Genomic DNA, 25,099 nt, shown 5'->3' with positions numbered 1-25,099 from the left:
GGGAGCCCTGCCAGATGGCTGGCAACCAGCTAGTTTTCAGTAGCGTGTCTCAGTTGAGAGGCTTGCAACCCACCCCCCCTGTTTGTTTACACACCACATCACTGTCATGTTGTCTATCAAGTTATGAACATATTGACTGGCAAGGGTCAGTAGGAAAGACTTCACAGGAAGGAAAATTACACTCAGCTCGAGCAAACTGCTGTGTAATATTTGTTTATCTGGAGACGAGACGACTCTGATCTCCAGTAAGAAAATAACCTACTTACCTGTCACTTCAGTAAGGGAATCTTTCATAGATTCATATGCTTGAATCATTCCCGGACCAAGAAATGGGAGTCTGTGGTACCTTAAAAAAACAATGTAATACTAGACAGACCATAGAGGCCCTAGGCCTTTTGGTTTAGTAACAGCCTAGTCATTTTTGTTTTTTTTAAAGGAATAAACTTGAGTGTCAACCAAGCAGGTCACACCACACTCTAGAACCTTTCTGAGAGAAGCTCCAGTCCCTCACATTTTCTAAGTACTAGTGTGTATACATAGTACTGGTATTGAGGTGTAAAGGTGAGCTTCCCTGGGGAGGTGGGTGGGTCGCGTGTGAAGCGATGAAAGATACCAATACTGGAGAACTACAGTTACAGGTAACTAACTTATTTTCTTACTCCAGTATTGGAACTTTCATAGATTCACATGCTTGAGTCAGAGTAAAGAGCAGTAAGGTGATATCTTCTGCCACCTTGCTTGTTGATGTAGAGCATTGTGGTTGTATTGTCTGTCCAAACGAGTTCTGAGGATATCTGTATCCTGGAAAGGAGAGCTTGTAAAGCCAAATGCACTGCCTTTAGCTCGAGCAGATTGATTTGGAGGCCACAATGAGAAGGTGGCCACTTGATGCTGCCCTGGAGATCCTGGAGGTAAGCTCCCCGCCCTCCCAGGGAAGTGTCTGTTTTAATGACTAAAGGTACAGGTTGTGTCCACTAGGTGAGCGCTTTGATCTTAGGGGTAGTGACCTGTAAAAGGTCGAAGGTTCCTGTAGCTTGTGCCCTTTGAATGTTCAGTGCTTCTTAAAGCGAGCTCATTCGCAGATGACGGTGTGGGATTAGATGGATGCAGGATGACACCATCCCCACAAGAGATTTGTAGAGGCGAATGGAAAGTGACTATTTTTCGTATTAGCTTTGCTAAAGTCAGCAGTTTTTGTTGTCTCTGTTGTGGGGAACGCCCTGTTCAGCGCAGCTTCTAGGAACGTTATCTATTGTTACATTTGGAGGACTGATTTGTCCAGATTCAGAGTGAGGCCTAGCTCGTTGAATAGGCATATGCAGGCCATGGTGGACGTTTGTGCAGCCTGATTAAAGGAGCCTTGACTAATTGGTCGTTTAGAGGAAGACTTGATGTCTCTTGTCTGAGGAATGCTGGCACAGGTGCTGAAAAGGTAAAGGGTGCCTTCAAAGGAATTTGTTCAAAATATATTTATGATTTCAAACTATTCGGTATGACAAATTAATGATTCCGAGATTTAAACTAATCAAAGATTATTTGGTCACATAAATTTCATAAATTGCAAGATGATGACAGTCAACAAACAAATACATAAAGACAAAACAGAGATAAACGGGTGTATATGAGAATATTGAGTTTATCTTTGAATTAAAAAGGCAGCAAATCTTTATATACAAATATAGGAAACAGACCTACAGGAATTACAGTAGTAAATCAATATTTCACACTGTAGGTACTGAAAAACACCCTTCCTATGCAACAAGTTTATAAATAAATTCACAATAGGAGAAGGCGATGGTCGACGTTTCGGTCTCTTATGTGTTCATCTGTGAGACCATCTTCAGGACTGTGTAATTTATATTTGTAATACCCTTATTTAACAGTAGAAATGCCACAAGATTGTCCACGTCTCTGTCTACAGGCAAATTTAGTGCGGAGAAATACTAATCTGAATTGTATTTAAAACAGAGCAATCTGTGTGAAGATGCGTGTGACTGCTGCACATCAGAAGTAAGATACACAACGTGTGAAGCAACACCGTAGTCACTCAAGTATGTGGAACACTGGATTCGATTCTTAATGTGGAAACCATCTGAGTAAGGTCTTAATCAGCGCAGTTTGTGTAAGAAACGCTATGCTGCTGTAAGTCAGAAGACAAAAACAGCGTGGCAGGAAAAAAGCAGCAACGTTGAGGATCCTGCAAATGGAGCGCTGTATAGATATCGTGGGATGAGGCAGACAGGTTGCAGTCTTGATTGTCGGTAAAAAACGTGGCCAAGGGCTTATGGAATGCAGATTAGTTGCAGTCTTAACTATAGTCACTCGGAAAAAAGTGGCAGCATGCCGAGAGCTGTCCAACAGGGAATGAGACTTTGCAAAAATGCAGGGGAAGATTTGAGACCAAAGGGTAGCACTCGAAACGGATAGTGGCTGACGACTACTGTGAACCTGAGAAATTTCCTGTGCTTTAGATATATGGGGATATGTAAATATGTATCTTGAAGGTCTTTGGATGACGTGGTCTCCTTTATTCAGGAGTTGCAACATAACTTGTAATGTAACCATGCGGAATGCCTATTTCTTGAGATATTTGTTGTGGGTTTTAAAATCCAGAATTGGTCTCCACTGATTTGACTTCTTACGAATTAGGAAGAAACAGGAGTAGAAACTTTTCTTCTATGTAACTCTCTCTATAGCACATTTCTTGAGCATGGTTTTGATCTCCAACTTGAGAAGGTGTAAATATTTTTGGGTGGAAGTTTGAGGTGGGGTTGGGGGTAGTGTCTGGATGAATTCCAATGAAAGTCTGAATTGAATCAGATCGAAAACCCACTGGTCGGTAATCTGTTTCCAGCACTGCAGATAATTAGTTATTCTCCCTGCTACTTTGGGTGGAAAAAAGAGGGGAGTAGCCTGTGCCTGGAGGAAGTCATTACTGGAGGCTGGTATCTTTGACTTGTCGTCCAGCCTTCCTCTTATAGTGGGTCTGTGATAGGCTGCCAATGGTGAAATGAAAATATGTTGTACAAAGTGCAGCTCATACCCGAAGGTGTTTAGGCACTGATCTCGGAGAAGGTGAAATGCTTGTAAAGGAGGATGAGTATTATTGGCTGAAACAGCAGGTTTTGAGGGCTTTTCTGAAAGCTAACAGACCAGTTTTCCTTTTCATTTCAAGCGGGAGAGAGTTCCAGAGTCTGGAAGAATGAAACTTCTTCAACCCCAGCAGGCTTTTTTTGCATTTAGGCTCTATAAAATTAAATGCTGAGACAGACCTAAGTGGTCTGGATGGAATATACCACTGAAAGCTGTGCTTGAGGTACTCTAGGTCAGTGCCATGGAGTGCCTTAAGGGCAATGCACAGGGCTTTGAAATTGATGCCCTTATTGACTGGAAGCCAGTGAAGGAGACTGAGTGCAGAAGAAACATTCTTATTTATGAATGCTTGAAAGCAAGCGAGCAGCTGCATTCTGTGCAATCTGGATTGGCACTTTTTCCTGATGTTGACAAATAAGGCATTACAGTAGTCATCCTTTGATAGTACGAGGGCTGAAGTAATTTTTTTTGCAGAATGGGAGGGATGAAGGGAAATATCTTTGAGGAGTTTTAACGTGTAGAAGGTGTCCGAAGTAATAGTATCGAAGTGGCTCTCGAAGAACAGTTTGCTGTAAAAAAAAAAAAAAAAAAACCCAGGGTTTTAACCTTATTAATGGGAGTAGGCAGAGAACCAAGTTCCTGCAGTCACCAGGTTGGGGATCAAAAGGAACATTTTGTTATAAAAAGTAAAACCTGCTTTACTAGAGTTGAGCTTTAAGCAATTTAAAGCCCACCACTTCCAGACATGAAGCAAACAGTTGTGAAAGCGCCTGGCAGTGGGATCACTGGCCAAAGATATAACAATTTGGTGTCATCGGCGTAGGACACTACAGGGAACCCGAAAGATTGGATCAGTTTGGCCAAAGGGACAACAGAAATATTTTTAAAAAAGTAGGGGAATACCGCTAAGCAATGTAAAGGTGGTGGAGTTAAAATCTTCCAGAGCCACAAACTGTTCTTGATCAGTAAGAAAGGATTTCAACAAAGAGTGCTTGCCTCTTAATCTCGATTGAGGCGAAACGGTCTTAAAGTCTGTTATGAAGGACCGTGTCGAAAGCTGTAGAGAGGTTAACAGAACTAAGGACGCATTAACTCTTGCATCACCGGTCTGCCTAACCTGTTCTGGTACTGTGATCAGAGCAAGTTCAGTACAGTGACAGCTTCTAGAGCCAAACTGGGTAGGGACAAGGTGTCTAAGCCTCAATGAAGGTTATCATTTCTGCATTCATGGCCTCCTCAATGATTTTGGCAGGGAAGGGGAGTCTAGAGATGGGCCGAAATCTATTTGGCTCTGTGTTGTCAAGATTTGTTTTTTCAAGAGCCGAGGAACAGGTGGTTGTCACTGCTGTTATTAGGGCAGAAATTGTTGGTTAGTCGAGGAGTATGTGGGATAGAGGAATCATTGGTATCCCCCTCTACAAGATGGTTGCCTTCTTCCTCAAGCGCCACAAATGATCAATGACTTGGCTGTGTCAATATCTGTTTTTATGCCCTGGAGAGCATCATCAATGTGTATGTGTTTTCAGGGGGGGGAGGTGCGCGGCCAGGAGCTGATGGAGACGGACGCGAGCTGAGGAGCTCCGTTCGCAGTCTCCACAACCTAGCCATCCTGATCCCCTAAGTCAGTGTAGGTTACCGAGGCCAGAGCTACAAGCCTCCGGGATGCGGGGGCCGACCTTGGGAGTTCTAAACAACGGACTTGGCAGCACCTCCGGGACCAAACAGCCGGCGGATCCCTCGGCGGGCCTTACCTTAAGATGGCGCCGAAATACTGACAGCAGTTGCTGGACTGCCGCAACGAAGCGCCTGTGAAGCCAATGCGGGGGTAGTTATTTTGCGCTGCAAGCCGAGTAGAGACGTGCTGTTGGGGGGCCTTGCAGGACTGTAATACCACTATTGAGGGGCTTGCATGGCTCGTGAAGTGAGCGGCCCTCTGCAAGCATCGATCTGAAACACAAAATGGCGGCTGGGCAGTGAACAGCGACAACCGAGTGGAGACTGAACTACTGGGTAACAGGCCTGGACCAGAGGTGATCGCCGGGACTGCCCGACATATAGCTGAGGAGCGGTGGGGCTCGGTTGCCCTCAGGCGCCGCATGTGCGTTCTTCCCGACGTTACCACGGTACCTGGTGCAGGGAGGCGACAGGGAAGTGTCAGCGCAGAAATGGCGGGCGGCCGCCCATGATCACTCTGGGCCCACTGCTGGCCCACGACTGAGTGCTGCCCCAAGCCACGCGGGGAACGAAGCACAGCAGCAAGGTACGAATTGCCCGCTGGAAAACGCCTGGGAGTGACCGACTTCGTGAGCTGGCGGCAGGAGGGCACTGCATCTCCCTTACAGGGCCAGTGATCCCCACTGTGCGACGTTGGCAGAAGAGGTAGAGGCGGTCTGGAGAGGGGGAGGACTGGGCCGCCCTGTGCGCCACTGGGACCTGCGAGGTCGGGGCTGACGGAGACCTGAGTGCGTGGACCCAATGGCTATGTAACTGGCATCCATCTTGCCGGCGGTGAGGAGCTGTGAGAGCCAGTGAGAACTAGGAAGCCGGCACGCTTCCAGTGTTGAACTCCCCCATGAGGACCAGCAGGTCCCTGCGCTTGTGGAGTCCTAAGAGAGAGACACGATTTGAAGATTCTGCGGAGCGAGAAGGGCCAGGACTAGCCCAATCGGTTTGCACGCTTACCAGTGGGATAGCGTACCTGTTGGGGGGGGGGGGGGGGGGGGGAGGGGGGGTCATTGATTGATTTTGGAGCTGTAGGAGCGCAGCCCAGTGGAGTCACCCGCTGCTACCGTGGGAGAGACCCAAGATTGGGGAGGACACAGAAGAAGTGGGGATTTGCAGCTCTTAGAGTGGATGTTCTGGATCCACACTCAGATGACGAGGACTGCGCCCCTGATCCGTAGGGAGAGCCGATGGCCAGGCAACCTACACTGACATAATGCAAGCCATAACTGCCACCAGAGAGGCGCTGGAGGGGAAGATAGACGCCATGAGCACTGACCTGAGCTTACTAAAGGATGATCATAGAAAGAGTAACATCTGCTGAAAAAGAGTTATGTGGCTTGCCAACCAAAGTGCAAGAGATGCGTCGATCCCTAACTTCCCTGGAAGCTAAGGTGAAAACCCTGGAATTACGCGCTGAAGATAGCGAAGGGAGATCGGGGTGGAACATCCTCCGCGTTGTCGGATTATCAGAAAAGATGGAGGGGACAGACATGATCAGCTACCTGGAAAACTGGCTCTACGACAAGGTGGCCCCGGAGGGTCTGTCCCCCTTCTATGCACTGGAGTGTGCTCATCGAGTGCCAGCAAGACTGCCGAAACCAGGAGCTTCCCCTCGGCCAGTGGTAGCTAGGCTGTTGCATTATCGGGACAGGGATCACATCCTGCAATGCGCCCGCCAAAAACGAACACTCCGAATTGAGAACAGCAATGTCATGATCTTCCCAGACTTTACGAGAGAGTCCAACGAAATAGGGCCTCATACACTGCTGTCGAAGCCAAACTACGCCAAATTAATCTATCCTACACAATGCGGTTTTCTGCTCGACTCAGGGTAGCGGGCCCAGCAGGAGCACGATTCTTTAATTCTCCGCAGGAGGTATGGATCTGGCTGGAAACCCGTGGTCTGCTGGATCGATCAGCTTCAGGAACCCCGCAACGAAGCCCCCGGGGGCAGGGAGCAAGTGCCAAGGCTCCTTCACCCAGAGAACTCAGCCTCGAACGGCGCAAGGCCTTGCAGGCGGTGATGTTGCACAGTGGGGCCAGCCCGGGCTCCTCCCCGGGTGGGAGCACGCATCATGGCAGCGATCGGAGACCTCCCTGGACCGCAGTGATGGCGAGAGCCTGGGGGAAGACATGCCGAGGATCATGCCCTGATCGGCTGATGATCTGGGCTGAGATGAGCGGCCAACCGAGTGCTGCGTGGGCCGCTTGGGACCCTGACGTTCCTTCTCCAAGGGTCTGACCTCCCTGAACTGGCAGAAGCCCCGCATGGACCTTTAGGTAACAGGCAGCCTAAACAGGGCAGGAATTTTACTCTGGAACACTTGTTGGGGAGGTGGCACTCTGGGAGGTCGCTACGAGGTAGTTAGTGGGAGTCACACCCCTACTTGGTCACTAGACCCTGGTTGGAAGTACCACAGTTTGGATGGGGTTACCTCGTTGGGTGCCTGTCCTAGGGAGGGGGAGTTGGGGTCAATTTACTAGTTGGGCTTCTTTAAGGGGATCCAGGCGTGTCATGAAGAAGGGTATTTTTAAACATGTTCCATGTCACTACCTGCAATGGGGCCCCCATTAGGTTGAGCATGTCTCTCGTTGAACGTGAGGGGCATGCACTATGGTTAGACGCCATTAGATACATTCCTATCTGATCCGTTGGAGCATTCAAATTGCACTCCTTCAGGAAACCCACCTCCTGGCAAAAGAGGGGAAGGCATTACAGCTCCGCTGGAGGGGTCAGGTTTTTTACACCGCATACTCTGCATACGCGAGAGGGGTCCTGATATGGATAAGAGCTGGAGTCCCATTCCAATGCACAATGCAAATGATTGACCCTGAGGGCAGATATGTGGTAGTACAGGGGAAGCTAGACGGGAGGGACCTCACACTGGGTTGTATATATGCACCTAATGTTGATCAACCGGCCTTCTTCTCCTTACCATCAAGCAAGCTAGCGAATGCCCTCACTGGACCACTACTACTGGGGGCGACTTTCATTGTATTGTGGATATCACCTTGGATTGCCCCCCCTCCCTCCTCCCTAACGCGCCGGTGCACAAGCTAGCAGAAGCCTGTCGTAACTGGCAACAGCAATGGGAATTGACACCTGGCGGCCAGCACCCTTTGGCCCAAGATTACTCCTTTTTTTCCGCCCTCCATGAGCTACATATCCCCCTCAATGCCTTTTTATGTACACCGGACGTCCATGGGAAGTTCAGCAGCAGCGAATACCTGAGCTACATATCCCCCTCAATGCCTTTTTATGTACACCGGACGTCCATGGGAAGTTCAGCAGCAGCGAATACCTCACCAGGACGATCTCTGACCACAATCCAGAACTAGCTCAGCTGAAATGGTCGCGAGTACGTCCCAAGATTCCCACCTGGAGATTGCGGCCGGAGGGTTTAGATCAAGTTTTCCATGCCACTATTGCAACAGCTATCACAGAATATTTCCAGGTTAATCAGGGAACGGCAACGTCAGTGAACGTGGAGTGGGATGCCTGTAAAACAGTGCTTAGAGGGAGGTAAATATCGGCCATGGCTGGAGTTAGAAAGGTCCTTCAAGATCTCCAAAGAGACGACGAGCGCTTGCATACCCTGGAAAAGGAGAGGCCTGAAAACCCGGCCAGACACAGAGAACTGATAGAAGCTAGGTAAGCAGTAGCTACCACCGTGGAGCCCCTGCGCTGCTTTGACTATAAAACATACATCACACGTGCACATTCTGAAAGGGATAAGGCGGGTACCCTCCTTGCTTGGTTGGCAAATTCGGCCCTTCGCGGCTCAGTTATACTGGAGCTGAATATCGGTTGGGAGTGGCTAGATTTGATCAGCAAGGGATCAACGATCTATTCTTTGATTATTACACTGAGCTTTATCGCAGCCGTGTAATACCCTCTGAGGAAGACTTACAGGAAATCACACAGGAGGCTGACCTGCCGGTGCTAGATGAAGAGGTGGCAAAATTATTGGGGAGGGAGATTGAAGTCACAGAGGTTCGAGTGGCCATCAAGAGAATGGGCCGTAACACAACCCCAGGCACTGATGGCTTACCAGTAGAATTTTACCTTGCCTACACTGACCTGCTTACCCCCCATCTCACTCGCCTATATAATGAGGCTAAGAGGCTCGGCAGACTAGCTGGCTCCACTAGGCAGGCGATCATTATTCCTTTGCTGAAGCAGGGCAAACAGCCTTGGGACAGAACAGCATATAGGCCTCTATATATTCTCAACCTGGACTACAAAATCCTGAGCATGGTCTTGGCCACTCGCCTGCTCCCCCACATGCCCACCCTCACACACGCCGACTAATCCGTGAGTTGGATGGCCCTTTTATATGCAGACTCTACCGCGAGGGTCAGGACAGGAGGGGTGGACTCAGAGGCATGCAAGGTGGGGAGGGGCACGCGACAGGGGTGCCCCCTCTCCCCCTTATTTTTTGCTATTGCAATGGAGCCCCTGGTGGCACATGCTAGATCGGGGCGGGCATTCCAGGGCCTTGACGTTTATAGGCAGATCCACCACATCGCACCCTACGCAGATGACCTTTTGCTGTTCCTGGCACATTCAGTTGCAGCCTTACTGGGAGCGAAATCCCTGCTACATGCACTAAGTACAGTGGCTGGTTTAAAAGTCAACTGGGCAAAATTGCGTCTTTTCCCAGTGCGTAGGGGCAAACTTGGTCCCCAGAACACAGAAGGGGTGAAATGGGAGGACAGATATTTGCCCTACTTAGGTATGCTTATCTATCATGAGCAGGAAGACATTCTTGAGGGGAACATCGGAAAGGCACTCAGGGGGACCAAGGCTAACCTTGAATTCTGGGGAACCTTGCCGTTATCTGTCGCGGGCCGGGTGGCGCTTCTTAAAATGGTGACCCTGCTGCGCCTGCTATACTTTTTCAGGGCTTTGCCGATCTGGGTACCGGCGACCTATTTTAAACAGCTCAGAGCAATGACCACCTCATTTTTGTGGGGTAAGGGCAGGTTCAGAGTAGCACTAGTCACACTCATGAGGCCCTGAGCGGAGGGAGGACTGGCGGTTCCGGACTATGAAACTTATTATTTAGCAGCCCAGCTTCAGGGCCCCAAGCAGTGGGTGGCAAGAGCCACCAGAGACGAAGAGGTGCCCAGGGAGGTGTGGGGTCCCTTGGTGGTACTGTCCCGCAAGGTGTTGCAGCTTCCGATTGGGACTACACCTCTCACCCTGGAGTGTGTCACAGTTCGGAAGTGCTGCGACAGACACCTGCGAAGAATGGCTATTAGGACCCCTCCTATGCACTTGAAATTCCACTGCGGATGTGCAGGGCCCTACCACATGGCTTGTTAGTCCCTCCTTGGTACCGCCTTGGCTTCTTTAGTTACCACTTATAACGACTGGACCTTTTACTTGGCTTGTTAAAGGGTCTGCCTTATAAGTGGGTGAGCACTATTATATTTATCGACACTGGGGACAATGACGGCTGCTTTTTTTTGGTACCTGCATGCTGAGCGTGGGCCTGCTTTAGGGAAACCACGCTCAGTTTTCGGTTTGTTTTGCTAACTTTGATTCTGAGCGGGGCGCCCACTTCTGGGACACCGCAATTGGTTTCATTTTTTATTTTTTGACTTAAATACCGATCGCGGAGCCCACTTGAGGGACACCGCGCTAGGTTGCATTTTTTCTTTAACTTTAATAGTGAGCGCAGTGTCCCTAAAGCGGGCGCCGAGCTCTTTTTATTTTTTTACTTTTATATTAAGCGCAGCGCCTGTTTTAGAGACACCACACTGAACCAGGAGCAGCTTCGGCTTATTTGCTGCCAACTCCCTCCCCTCAGCCAGCCCTTGCTAGCCTCTTCTTTTGGCACCCTCCCTCCCTCGAGGGTGCGGAGCTTGGCAGCAATCTAAGAAGTGAAAAGAAGTCTTTGCAATGGAAAAGGTCTCACATTGAAAATGCCTTTCATTTATGTTTAGGTTTTTAAAGCATAAATAAAAGGCATTGCAATTTACAATGCCAATAGCTGAAACTTGTGTAAATGCGAGAACTATTGCATTGCAAATACTTGTTTGGATAATAACTAGGATATGTTACTAAATAGGCCTCTATGGTCTATGTCTATTATCACACTGCTTTTCTACGGTACCGGGGACTCCCATCTCAATGACAGTGAATGATTCAAGCATGGGATTCTATGAAAGTTCCAATACTGGAGTAACTCCAGTTTTTCACCCCAATCGAAGGAGGAGGCTTCCTTCACTACAGTGGCTTATGTGGACGGTAACAGGGCTTACCTTGCAACAGATTCTCTGCTACTGACCAACAGAGAAGATCCACGCTGCAGTGTCCAGGGTAATTCTGATGTTTGACTTTTCCCCATCTGCTGAACCACTGCAGGTGAAGGCACCACTAGAGAGCCTTCATCTGCCAGCATGCGTCAGTGACCATACAATGAACGAAGCTACCAGACCTAACAAGCAAGGAACAATCAGGAATGGAATTGAGCTGCCACCTAAAACTTTGGAATTCGATGCTGAATATCCCAACTACTCTGGAGAGGAAAATATTTCACTAAAGAGGTTATATCCAGTGCTATACTTGAGCACTAGGTGTAATAAAATCAAACAGCAGAGATGCTATGGATTTCAAATGGTCTGAAATCTGCAGTGGAGAGCCCGAAATTGAGTGGCAAGTAGTCTAGGTACAAGCTCACATGTGCTGCAACCACTGCCATCATCTTGGTGAAGACCTTAGGTGCTAATGTTAGTGCAAACGGGAGGACGGCAAACTGATATTTTGTGGGGCCTACCTCACACTGTAGATCCCTCCTTTCCGACTGCAGGATCAGTATGTGGGAGTAACATGTTCTGCAAGTCAAGTGACACCATCCAGTTTTCTGCAAAAGCACCTGAGCTAGGGACAGCATCATGAAAGTCCTGGATCGGATGCAGATCGCGATCTTTGGGAACCAGGAGATCCAGAGTATTGCACCCTTGTGCAATTTCCTGCTCTTGGTTAAATTCTACTGCTCCTTCCTGATAACACTTCCTGTTGGAGAATCAGAGAGTGGTTCCCTGAATGAAAGGTGTGAGGTAGAGGGATCCTGGAAATGGTGGAGTGGCGAGTCTGTTGATAGGGCATATTCCCCTTCAATAATCAGTAGGACCCACTGGTCTATTTGTGATGGCCTTCAAGGCCAGTAGAAAGGACAATAACTTTCCTCCTACTAGCTCCATGTGTACCCATAAGGGGGAACTAAAGCATGGATTTCTAGGTAGTGCAGGGGGAGAAGGGGATTGCTGAAGCTGCCTGCCTTGGGCTTCCCTTGGCCTTTGTATTGCCTATGAAATTGATTAGGATGTTTGATCAACTGTGATAACTGGCTTTGATGAAAAGGCAGCCTTGTTTTTAATAGACCCTAACCTCACTATATTGCTTGTGAAAATCTCTGGTTGGAGACACTAAGTCAATGGATGGATGAGCCATGTTTTAAATATCTCAAGAGATAAGCCTGCTTTTTCACCAAAGAGACAAAAGCAATTAAACGGCATACACATCAGGCTAGCTTGCACATCACCTGGGAAACCCTTGACAGTCCTCCTTAGGGCGACCAAAGAGCCCATTTTTTCCTGGCAATCAAATCGACAATGTCCATGCTACAACCAATGCAGAAATGGAACTAGTGTCACCTACCTATTGCAAAACGTCTGGATCTAGTCTGACAACATGAGTATTCACAAGGTGAGGACTCTGGAGGTATACGTACCATCAGATACACACCACGTTTATCCTGTTCAGTTAAGAATCTGGGAATTGTGAAATGGGAGGGATGCTGTTCCTACGAGACCATAGTATCCGAACATAATATCCAGTCCTGCCTTCTAATCATTATTAAGGCTGGCAGTCTCTACCACAATGACTTGATACATTATGAATGAGCACCGGGAGTTGTAATGGGAATGCTGCTTCAATGACTGCACCATTTCCTGGGTTAAATAAAGGACAATAGAAGTCAAAGTCAAAAGATTTATATAGCGCGCTACATACCCAGAGGGTCTCAAGGCGCTTGAAGAAGGGTGGGGAATTACTTGTCGAATATCCAAGTTTTAAGTTGCTTTCTGAATGCTAGGTGGTTCTGAGTGAGGCGAAGGTGAGTGGGAAGTGAGTTCCAGGTTTTAGCTGCCAGGTAGGAGAAGGATCTACCTCCCATGGTGGTTTTGTTGATGCGAGGTACAGTAGCAAGGGCTTGGTTGGAGGATCGTAGCTGGCGGGAGGGGGTGTAGAAGGAAAGTCGTGTGTTGAGGCATTCGGGTCCAAGTTCATAAAGTGCTTTGTGTGCGTGGGTTAGGAGGCGGAAAGTAATCCTCTTTTTGACGGGGAGCCAGTGGAGGTTTTTCAGGTGACCAGAGATGTGGTCTTTACGCGGGATGTCTAGTATGAGTCTGGCTGAAGCGTTCTGGATGCCTTGGAGTTTTTTCTGGAGTTTTGCGGTGGTACCGGCGTATAGGGTGTTTCCGTAGTCCAGGCGGCTCGTGACCAGTGCGTGGGTGACCGTTTTTCTAGTTTCGGTGGGGATCCAGCGAAATGTTTTTTTGAGCATGCGAAGAATGTTGAAGCAAGATGATGAAACGGCGTTGACTTGTCTGTTCATAGAGAGTGAGGAGTCCAGGATGACGCCCAGGTTCCGTGCGTGGTCCGTCGGGATGGGTGCTTTTCCAAGGGCCTCTGGCCACCAAGAGTCATCCCAGGCGGAGGGGGAGGTACCTAAGATAAGGACTTCTGTTTTCTCTGAGTTCAGTTTCAGACGGCTGTGCTTCATCCACTCGGCTACTTCTTTCATTCCTTCATGTAGGTTGGTTTTGGCAGTGTTAGGGTCTCTGGTGAGTGATAGGATCAGTTGAGTGTCATCTGCGTAGGAGATGATGTTGAGGTTGTGTTGGCGTGCGATGGCCGCGAGGGGGCTCATGTATACGTTGAAGAGGGTGGGGCTGAGTGAAGATCCTTGTGGTACGCCGCAGATGACTTCAGTGGCCTCTGACTTGAATGGTGGGAGGCGGACTCTGGCTTCTTCCGGTGAGGAACGAGGTGATCCATTCCAGTGCTTTGGATTCCAATGTTTCTGAGGCGCTGTAAAAGGGTGCTATGACAGACTGTGTCGAAGGCTGCGGAGAGGTCGAGGAGGATGAGAGCGACTGTGTCTCCATTGTCCAGTAGAGTTCGAATGTCGTCTGTTGCTGCGATGAGGGCGGTCTCAGTGCTGTGTTTTGCTCGGAAGCCGGACTGTGAGGAGTCGAGGGAATTGTTGGTTTCGAGGACGGCGGCGAGCTGGTTGTTGACAGCTTTCTCGATGACTTTGGCTGGGAATGGAAGGAGCGAGATGGGGCGGTAGTTTTTGAGTTCGGTGGGGTCAGCTGTGGGTTTTTTCAGAAGGGCGCTGAGTTCGGCGTGTTTCCAGCTTTCCGGGAAGGTGGCGGAGTTGAGGGAGCAGTTGATGACGTCTCGGAGGTGTGGTGCTATGATGGAGTCTGCTTTGTTGAAGATGTGGTGAGGGCATGGGTCTGTGGGGGATCCTGAGTGGATGGAGTTCATCAGGCGGATGGTGTCCTCAGTGGAGATTGGGTTCCAGTCATTAAGGATGTTCAAGGGGGGTGAAGGTCCTGCAGAAGTTTGGGTGGGTTGGTCTCCGGGTCGGTTGTCGAAGCTGTTGTGGATGTCTGTGATTTTGTTGTGGAAGAATGAAGCTAGGAAGTCGCAGAGGGCTTGAGAGGGGGTGATGTCGTTGGAGTTAGCTGATGGGTTGGTAAATTCTTTGACGATGTTGAATAATTCCTTGCTGTTGTGGGCGTTATCTAGTCGGTCTTTGAAAGCGGCTTTCTTGGCAGACCGGATTAGTTAGTGGTGTATGCGGGTGGCGTTTTTGAAGGCGTCCCTGGTGCTGGTGTTTGGGTCTTTTTTCCAGGCCTTCGAGGGAGCAACAGAGTTTCTTCGATTTCTTAAGATCATCGTTGAACCAGGAGGCGTTTTTGCAGCCTAGTTTGATTTGACGTTTTTTCAGCGGTGCTAGGATGTCGGCGCTGTTGGATAGCCATTGGGTGAGGTTAATGGCTGCTTGGTCGGGGTTAGAGGAGTGGGCAGGGGGGTTTTGAAGAAGCGCTGAGGAGATCTGGTCGATGGTGATTTTGTTCCAGTTTCTTCGCAGAGTAGGTTGAGGATGGTTGTGGGTTGTGGTCTTATTGTAGATAAAGTGAACGCAGCTGTGGTCCGTCCAATGGAGAGCTGTGGTGTGACTGAAGGAGACATGTTTGCTGGAGGTGAAGATAGGGTCGAGTGTGTGACCTGCAATGTGGGTGGGGGTAGTGATAAGTTGTTTGAGTCCGAGGTTGGCGAGATTGTCCAGAAGGGTGGTGGCGTTGCTGTCATTGCTCCTTTCCAGGTGAAAGTTGAGGTCTCCCAATAGAATGTATTCCTCGGAGGGGAGGGCATGTGGGGTGATAAAGTCAGTGATGTCGTCACTGAATTGTGCACGGGGTCCTTGAGGCCGGTAGAGGAGGGTGCCTCTGAGTGTGGTCTTGGGGTCGGTGTGGATCTGGAAGTGAAGGTGTTCGGCGCTGGCAAGGTGGACGTCTGAGCTGGTTGAGATGCGGATGGAATTCTTATGGACGATAGCGATGCCTCCTCCTGTTTGGTCGGTGCGGTCCTTACGGATGATCTTGTAGCCTTCCGGGATGGCAATGGTGATGTCTGGGGCTGATGAGGCGTTCATCCATGTTTCTGTTAGGAAGGCGACGTCCAGGGAGATGGTGTCTAGTAGATTCCAGAGGTCGATGGCGTGCCTGTGGACCGAGCGGGTGTTGAGCAGGATGCATTGTAGGTGGTTGGTGTCAGATATTTGTTGTGTGTTCGTGGATGAGGAGTTGTTCTTGGTGCCGTCGAACTTGCAGGAGTTGCAAGAGAAGGGTCCATGGGTGTGTCCAGGAGCGGCTTGGACGCAGTTGGGGGGACGGCCGGGGTTTAGGGCTAAGAGGGTGGTGGCGTCGTATGTAATGCGGGAGGGGTGGGTGGTACGAGGGCCAGGGGGTCTGGCGCTAGGCGCGGTCCAGGCACGGACGGGCGTAGACGGGCTTACCTTCGGCGCGGCCGCAGCGCGTGGACGCTGCACGTTGGGTCATTGGTCATAAATGGTGACATAAATAGAGACAAAGTCTGTAGTTATTCTTGAGCCTATATGGCACATTCCAAAGACTAGTCCTAGGCGGCGATCCATCAAACTCTGCCGCGCGGAGTTCCATAAACGGTGGAGTGCGTTACGTCGTGATGATTTTTGGTGGGGGCTGTTTGTCCCGCGCTGTAAAATCAGTGCCAACTATACCAGGTGCAGTGCAAGAGGGCCAAAATCAATAGGCCATATTGGTCAATGCTTTAGTATGTGCCCAGAAACTTTCAAAGACAAACGAGGATAAAGTTCATGATAAACTTAAACTACAGTATGAAAAGCACTGTCTTTTAATTTCACTAATATAGTTTTGTGTACCTTTTTAGGGGTTTGAGGATGGTGAACTCGCTTTGTCGCAAGGTACTGGACAAGGAAAATCTACATCCTTACATTAATCCAGTAGCGGTGCATTTGGCACAGGCATCTATTGGTAGGATGCAGGAAATAACCCAAAGAATGCAGGCAGTGACCCAACATGGTGTTAGTTTTCAAAGTATATTTATTCTGCAAATCCACATTACAGTGCTGAACAGCTTGGGCAGAAAAGTTTGTTTGATGAGACGAGTGGACACATTGGCATAAAGACGACTACACACAGATGGCGCCACACTTATAGTATACACTTTGTCGTCAGAAATAATCCACCACAAGGCAACAAATGTCAATATCTGGTGCCCCAACTCAAGATATTTTGGTAATTTGACTGTTAGGTTCTTCTATTTCATTAGACATTGGCTTCTTTTACAAACCATCTTCGTGTTAATTTAGTCAGCTTTTACAAAACAATTATCTGTAAGTTCCATCTAGGTTTTGTTTAGGTAGATTAAGGCCAACCGTTGAGGATCCAAAATTGTAACCGGTGGAGAAGCAGTATGCACATTTTTAAAAGCATAGTCTGCCTACCTGAACCACATATGGTAAAAAATAAAGTCTACGTTAAGGATTCCACCACAGGAAGAAGGTAAAACATAATGCATAGTTTTAAAAGCATAGGGTTTGAGCAGTAGTTTAAATTTCTACTACAAGGTAATCAGAGTTCTCCAAGTTGGGATTAAGGGAGGGACAAGCATTTCTACAGTATTGCAGTCTTAGGTCTCGCTGTATATAAACACACCGAGTACCCAAACACCCTAACCTCACTTCAAAAAATACTCTGAAGCTAATGTAAAGCTACAAAAATATTTTATAACATGAACTCTTTTACAAACTACACAGCATATTTCTTAATGTATACTCTACCTTAGCCCACGCACATCTTTCTCAAAGCTAAATTCTATAGGAGTGTGGGTATGCATAAAGTAACAAGAGCAGCCGCATTTTATCTACTCGTCTCCGACAATATGTACTTATTTCTCTTTAGGTAGACTATTCAATCTGCATGCTTAAGTGATACAAATATTTTCTTGATCTGTGTGTGCAGTGAAGGGGAAAGACGGTGTAAAACCCCTTTGAATATGAACACAATATATACGTTTACCCTTTTTTTCCCGGGCTCAGAGGCACGTGATTCATAATCATCTGGTAGCTGGAGAAAGTCTTCCATCATGCTGGACATGGCCTCGCGGCTCCGTTTCTTATTACCCAATCTCAGGCCGTCCAGCTTGTCTGGAAAGACACAAAGGGAACAGAAACGTTAAAATGGAACAATCAATATTCCTCTAAAGCGCAGATCAAAAATGAGCCTTAAAGTGAACACACTTTGGATCGCCTTCTCCTGGTGTGCAGGGCTGCAACGCTAACATGTCCGGACTGTCTTCGGGCAGCAGGTTGGCGAGGGAGCTGTGCAGGGTTCCTGCTCCTTTCAGGTTGACTTCATTTCTGCTAATCGTCTGGACTCAGGGATGGGGTGCCCAGCTTCCTAACTCATGAATCCAAAGGTGCCCACCCTCAGCGTGGACACCCCATTTATTAAAATACATCCAGGTTGTTAGAAGACGCATAAAGCCTAAAACCCATGCCAGCTTGGCTCCGCAGGCATGTGTCTACTTACAGGTGGGTGCAAAAAGCCTTATTGCACTTTTTGACACAACTGCTTTAATCAGCTGCCAAAATCAAATGGGGACGAGTAATTTGCCAGATCAAAAGCATTGTAGATCGATTCGAATAGTTAGATACACAAGTATTCGTTAAAGGTTTACTTTGATGTCGCATACTAAGAAGATACAGCCCATTCCCTTCCCCGGTTGAGGGACGCGCTCCACTTCACATAATTGTCATCACCTGACACAATGGGCAGATTCTCAAGGGCACGAGAAACGGGGGATATTCATCCCTCAGAGCGACTGTCCTGCTCAAGCATGGGTGCTCAGGTGAAAGATTTCTGCTTACATTATCTTCGTGTCTACTGCACATTCTGCATAATTAATAATTTGTTGCACTTGCCACAATCTTAACCCAAAAAGATCAGTATCTCAAGCATTTCAAACATTGGTCAAAACATTTTTTTAAAGCTGCAGGTGGGTGCAGCACGGCACCAAGCAACTTACAAACGTTACATGCCAGTGAAAAATCTGTCGCAAAGGTGTTGAATGAGCACAAATGAGCAGACCTGGAGGGGGGAGGGGTCTGCTGCAGAAAAACATCTCAAAGTAATTCAATATGGAAAACAAGATTACTTCTTTGCCATGAAATTATTTTCTTTCAGTATTCACGCAAATTCATGTTTCCTCACACACCGCTCTCAGAGTAAATGTTACTTCAAGAAAGCACATACTTTAGAAAAGCATCGCTAACGACTTGCATCTGTTTTAAAGTTATCATTTTTTGCATCTGTAAGTCATTCCTAAGGAAGTACATGAATAAATTCTAGATGTACCATAACGCTCTATGTGAATATTCCATAATGTAAACTGGGGCTTCCTGAGATACCACTTTGGGCACAAACCTAAAGCTGAAGACAAGCTTTGAAACGTTCTGCTGTGCAGAAAAGAGTGTCAATTTAGTTGTAAAACACACACGGAGCAGGTTTGTGTTCTGATTGCAACACAGTATACGTTTTACATAAACTATATTACTCAAAAAGGCAGTGTTTAAAAAAGTACGTGCTTCCAGGCAATGCAGAATCATTAACTGGCAATGAAAAACATTTTGAATAGGGAATTATTACTGTATATAACTGCGAATATTTTAATGTATACCTCTGGCATATCGTTTTCATCAACGCAGAATTAAATCTCAAACCAGTTTCATAATGCCACAGAACGTGTAATATAATTTGCATTTTCTTCATCGAATATTAAGCACAAAATTCCACGTAGTTCAGTCATCCAAAGAACCTGCTAATGTCTTGGTAACAGTCGTTCTGATATTTAATAACATAATCCCTTCTGTCCTGAATGCTGTTTGTTTGAGTATATTGGCATGAACTGTATCTTTGTTCCTTAAAACATTATATCAAGTATAGGAAGGGGCATTTACATTGTTGGCAAGTGGACTGGAGGAAACAGGGAGCAGGTTACGAGTAGAAATCTGTGTTAACCTACAGGGATTATATCCGGCATTGTAAACTAAATCTTCAAGTAGGTATAGTGAGGGCTTGCACGACTTTACTGCAACAGCGACACAAATTCCAGTCTGTAGATCACACACAAGCTCTTCTTACACAACACACAACGATATGCTTGCTCAGAGCTTAAGTTATTTTCAACCCTCTTTCGCCACTTTATAAGTAGTGGGTGACATAAGACCTTTGGCTTCACAAGAGAGGCAGCATTTATAAACTGAATTACCTTGTCACAGTGGCAGTTGCTCTGTAAGATGACTCAACAATGTTTTATAATTGCATCCAGCGGGGCCAGAAAAGGGGTGCTTTCTCATTAGTCTGGATGACTTGGTACTTGGAAACCCGCGCATTACAAATATCACGATAGGTTAGGAGCTCAGTAAAAGTATAAAGCGCTGCCATAAGGGACAACAGGGTCGGGCAAGGATGGCAGAGGGGAATGAGGGATCCTTCTATTATCAGTATCATTAATCTTTATTCGGATATGCATTATCCATAAAAGTACACACATTACTCGTAATCACATGCATAGTCCATCATCATTAAAATATAAAAATAAAACTCATCAATAAAACTAGTCAATTAAAATATTACTAAATTATCCATATTTTCGATATCATCTTCGATGTTAAAGTGACAATGTGCAAAGTGCAATTTCACGAAAGAGCAGCTAAGAATGGGCAAGTCATTAAATCTCAAAAATGTTACAATTAGCAGCATTGAATAAGAGTGCAAGTGTGCATAGTGCAAAATATAGATAAAAACAATACAAAGTCCAAAAGTACATATGGTACAACCTAATCCAGCAATCATCAATTCATAGAGGAAAGTGAGCGGATGGCCTTTTCCAAGAAACTGCACACTCTATATGTTATGTCATCGTCTTTAAACTGGAGAATAATTTTGTATACAACCTTAAAATCCGTTATTCCCTTTGCCCTGAAAAACAGTATCAATACCTGCAAACTATAATTTAGATAAAAAGAGCAAAAGAACAAAAAATGTAGCATAGACTGTTTCCTTAAGTTGCCACATGGGTAAACCAGATTTTCAATATTAGGTTGATAACCTATGGGGAAGCACAACATACTTTATTGAGCCTGATCTAAGACGAAAAAGAAGACTTTGCTCCCAGCAAGTAATGTCTCTTAAGAGATAACTAATGGGAGAGCATAGAGGGGATCCGCCCTCGCCTGTCATTAAAATATATGGTTTCACAAATGCTTTGACGGATTCCTGAGCATATCTCGCGTTCCCGTACTATTTATATAAAACTTTGCGGATAGTTTTTACATCAATTCCATCTAGTTGCTCAGGATTATTAAAAATATGGCCATGATTGACCGCAGTCAGATTTGCCCGTACTTTGGCCAGCCAAGGGATATCCCTGCCCTTATCACATTTTAGGCAATCAGCCAGAATCTCCCTTGTTAATGCGGCTGCTGGATTTTTCCAAACCTTTAGCCAAAACAAGACAGGGCGGGACCTAATGTAATCCTCCAGATATGGCATTCTTAACTCATTATGGCATACAAAGGTGGACGATGAAATTGGTAGGCCCAAAAGTCTCCTACAAAATCTATTTTCTTCGGCTTGGACACTTTTCAAATTTATATGGCCCCAAATTCTATTAATTTCGCAGAATAAAGATGGTACAATGCAAAATGCCAGTTTCTCGTCCAGTTCTATATGCAGGGACGTAAGTAACATTACAAAAAAGATAAAGGGTTGGATGAGCTACTAATGCCTGTAATAGCAGGTGAAAAGGCGCATGGCGGGAGGCACAGGGGCGTGGGAACGCCTGCAGAGGAGCCTTTGTGCTGATCTAAGGAAGAAGGGGTAGGGGGTGTTTGGAAAGCAGAAACTAAATAAGTTACTTACTTGTAAACGGTTTTTAGCAAGACCGTAATATGCATTGATAAGCATCACAAAAAATGTCCCACCAAAAAGCTACTTATTTTCGTTAAACCTAGACACTTTTGTCTTGGAAATTAGTGTATTTGAAAACCCGTTTAGAGCAGAATAGAACCCAGTGTGGTGTGGACAAGTCTTCATCAGAGATACGTTAGGCCTTGGCGCATCATTGCTGAGGAAAGGAACGAGCATGTTACTTTCCTCTGGTAACGCTTTTTCTGGCGAGTACTCTTAAGTGCAGATTCCTCACGTTGTGAATACCCGCAGGCGCCAGAGTGGATCTCAATATTTTTCTCACCATTGCTCACATGCATCAGTAGGGGGTGTCATGCAGCTCCACTTCAAATTCATTACACCCCAGAAGTAAAGCCACGCTGCATGCTGAGATCACTGAGCATACTAATTGATCAGACGAGTGTGTGCATATCTCTAAATTGGGATTTTTTATATGGATGGTAAAGAGTCCATTTCACAGAATGGGGAGATGGGAGGGCAGTGGGGAATCTGCAGTTAGAGAATCCAACAGAAAGAGCGTCAGCAAAGATAAGTAACATGTTCTTTTAACCATAGATTCCTCACCTTGTAAATCGATACCAAAGCATTACCTACCAAAGTGCTGTATCTGTAGAGTAGACTCATACCAAAACATCTTGCAGAACCAAGCAGGTGAAGTGTCTTTCCCACTGGACCTGGCTATAAGGGGGTAGTGCTTCATGAATATATGCACCAACGCTCATATTGCAGCCTGGCAGATACCAAGGACAGACACCTTTCCTGCCAATGGAGTTGTACTGGCATGGGCTCTCAGGCCTTCCGGGTGCTGCTTTTTAGCTAGTGCTTAGCAGATCGTAATACACAGGACTGTCAAACTCAAGATGGGCCTCTTCTGCACAGCCTTCTTTTTTTTGTTCCACAAAAACCCACAAATAGTTGATTGTCCACTCAACGATCCTTGGTATGATCAATAAAAAATACTTATAGCCCTTTTACAGTCCAACCGATGACGCCTTTTTTTCTCTTTAGAGGGTTCGGGGTCAGCATAGAATGCGGACAGTTATGAATGGTCTACCCGGGACCGGATTCGTGACTTTTGGTAAGGAGGCCACCCAAGTCTTTAGCACCAATCCGGAAAAAAAAAACGTGGTTGAAAACTGACATTTTCTGCAGTGCACTGACGTGATGAGCAGAGATCGCAATGAGGACGACTCAGGATCAGGAAACGCAATGAGCAGCTATGCATAGGCTCAAAGGAAGTACATATAGGGAATGTCATGCCCAAGTCAAGATCCCACTGTGCCATCATAAATGGCTTGGGAGGGAACATGTGCGTCAAGCCTTTTGTATATCTCATCACAAGTGATGATCTGAACAAGGACTGTCGGTTCGGCAAACACAAAGGTGAAAACGGGCCAATAAACCTTTTACAGTGCCCATGCAAAACCTAGCTGGGCAAAAGACAAATAAAAAAAAGGAGGTCAGATAGCTTTGCCTGTAAGGGGTTTGCGTCCAAGGCACTGCACTGGTTTACAAATTTGTCCCAGTGCCTGGCATAAATGGATTTTTTGGAGGCGTGACTAGTAGCAAGGAGGCAAATCAAATGCAGCTAATTGCCGCAAATCAATCTCAATGGATGGAGGTGCAAATTACACATGAATTTGGGGGGACGAAGCGGTCTGCTGTTGAAACAGGAGGTTCTTTCAAAGTGATAGCCTGACGCGTAGAAAGGTGTTCATGCTCAGGAGTTCCGTGTGTCATGTTCTCCTGGCCCAATCCAAGTCCACATCACGGTGAGTGGGGCCTTTTCATACTTAATCTTCTTCAGAACTCGGGGCAGGAGAGGAAGTGGCAAGATGGCATACATGAATCTCTTTAAAAATTTTGAAAGCCTCTGTGGTGAATAATAGGTCCTATGCAAGGTGAAGAGGTGATTCCTTCGGAGCCATGCTGGTTTAACTACATCCCACAATGTCTTATAGGAGTTTAGCCAAAGGCTTTCAACGTCGTGGTCCAAAAAGGAACAGCCCCAAAGCTTATCGGCTAGCTGAAATTCGCCATCAACCTCATTTAATATTGCATGGTACCAGAAGGAGACTTCCTTTTTTGCCGGGACTTTATTAATGAGCTGAAACTCAAGGTGGTTACCTCCACCTTTTCAAAGGACTCGCCAGTATCATGAATGAGGTGCGGGACAATAGCTGCTTCTGATCTTCATATGTTTTTTGACTGCCCAATTATGTCTCCCTTTTGGGACTCCATAAGCAGATCATTGACAACATCGCTTGGCTGCCCCATTACAATTAATCCCTCACTGGTAACATTTGGGGTATTGGAGGCCCTGCTAAACATCTTTTCTATACTATCCTCCTGGCCAGGAGAGAAATCTGCAAAAAATGGAAGGAACCTACACCACCCTCCTTTCTATACTGGCAGAGGTCAGTATTGCAGGTTTCTAGATAGGATTTAATGAGATCAGGTAACCAAAATAAACAAGCCTTTTGGAATCTTGTGAAATGGGGGCAACATTGAGACAACGGATGTTTATCCCCCCCCCCCCCGTCCAATGACTACGCTGCCTTTCCTTTTTTCAGACATATCCGGTGACATCAGGTTGCGCCCTGATGCGGTTGGGTCGGTCAATGCTTGGTAAGGCGGCTCCCTACAGGTCTCCTTAAAGTCCTCTGAGGATCTGACAACACTGATAGACGAAAGTCAACCTTCCTATACTCCTATATATCCAGTTTACTGAGGCAGTGTGTCAATTTCTCTCTAGGATATAATGGAGCGAGTTGGGTGGAGAATGAGGACAAAAAAAAATAGAAAAGATACATGAATCTCTTGTCCAATTCCAACAAGTATTTTTGTGGAAACCCCAATATACAAAACTGTTGACAAAGTTTGACTGAGGCACAAAAAGATCTAGTCAGGGTTTCCCACCAGCAGAAGATGCCCTGCCCCGCCTTGGGAGGTAAAACACCACATGTGATCTTCCAGACAATTGGGCAGTTTGTCTGCTTAATTGTTTAAGAACTCGCCAGGTGGCTAGCAACCAGAAACCGTGCCCTGGAGCTCCAGCCACCTCAAGCAACGAAGCCTCCTTGAACAGAGAACAATACCTCTGTTGCAGTACCACATGGTGAGGTGTTGTCCATGTGAACCTGCCCAAGCTTCTCTTTAATAGATGGCAGGAACAGGGCCAGGTGACGAGCCCACAGCTACTAGATTGGATGTGGAGCTTGCCCTCCACTGGAGATTACACTCTTCTGATCTCAACCTACTCTAGGTGAGCCACCCACAGCCACCTATTCGAGCAGAGAGGAGTTTATCGCCATGGTTAGCTCCAGGTGGTGAAAGGAAAGTGAGCTGCTGGAAGACAAACTGCGAGAAAGCTGGTCTTAACGCTGGGACTTCAAGCTCCATTGTAGGGCTCACATGCACCACCTGGTGTGGTTGTCAAGGCGGGTGTGGAATATCATGAATTGCCAACCCGGGAGGAAATGTGGGATTCTGCCTCCCACTGCCAGGGTATATGCCTGAGAGCAAAATAAAGCGGTTTGTTGGCTGCTGTTGCATATAGAAGCTGGAAGACTGGTGCCCCTGCAAGCCCAAATGTTGCCCGCTTGATCCATGTCCCCAAAAGTACTGGGATGTCTATTTCCTCACTGGTTGGTAACATTGT

General features: G+C 46.9%; 1 protein-coding gene across 3 annotated transcripts in view; it reads right to left on the bottom strand.

The window, feature by feature from the left end:
• YLPM1 (YLP motif containing 1) overlaps positions 1-25,099 on the bottom strand; it is a 923,718-nt gene that overhangs the window by 31,719 nt on the left and 866,900 nt on the right. For all 3 annotated transcript variants that reach the window (XR_015299909.1, XM_086937497.1, XM_086937498.1), the window contains one exon: positions 17,485-17,612. Coding sequence is in view for 2 of the 3 variants with exons in the window: in XM_086937497.1 (XP_086793623.1) it covers positions 17,485-17,612 (128 nt within the window). In the remaining variant the exon portion in view is untranslated. The remainder of the gene's footprint in view (positions 1-17,484; positions 17,613-25,099) is intronic.

This window comes from Lissotriton vulgaris, chromosome 9 (genome assembly GCF_964263255.1).
Source record: "Lissotriton vulgaris chromosome 9, aLisVul1.2, whole genome shotgun sequence".
NCBI classification, from domain to species: Eukaryota; Metazoa; Chordata; class Amphibia; order Caudata; family Salamandridae; genus Lissotriton; species Lissotriton vulgaris.
This window is presented reverse-complemented; position numbering and strand designations above follow the sequence as displayed.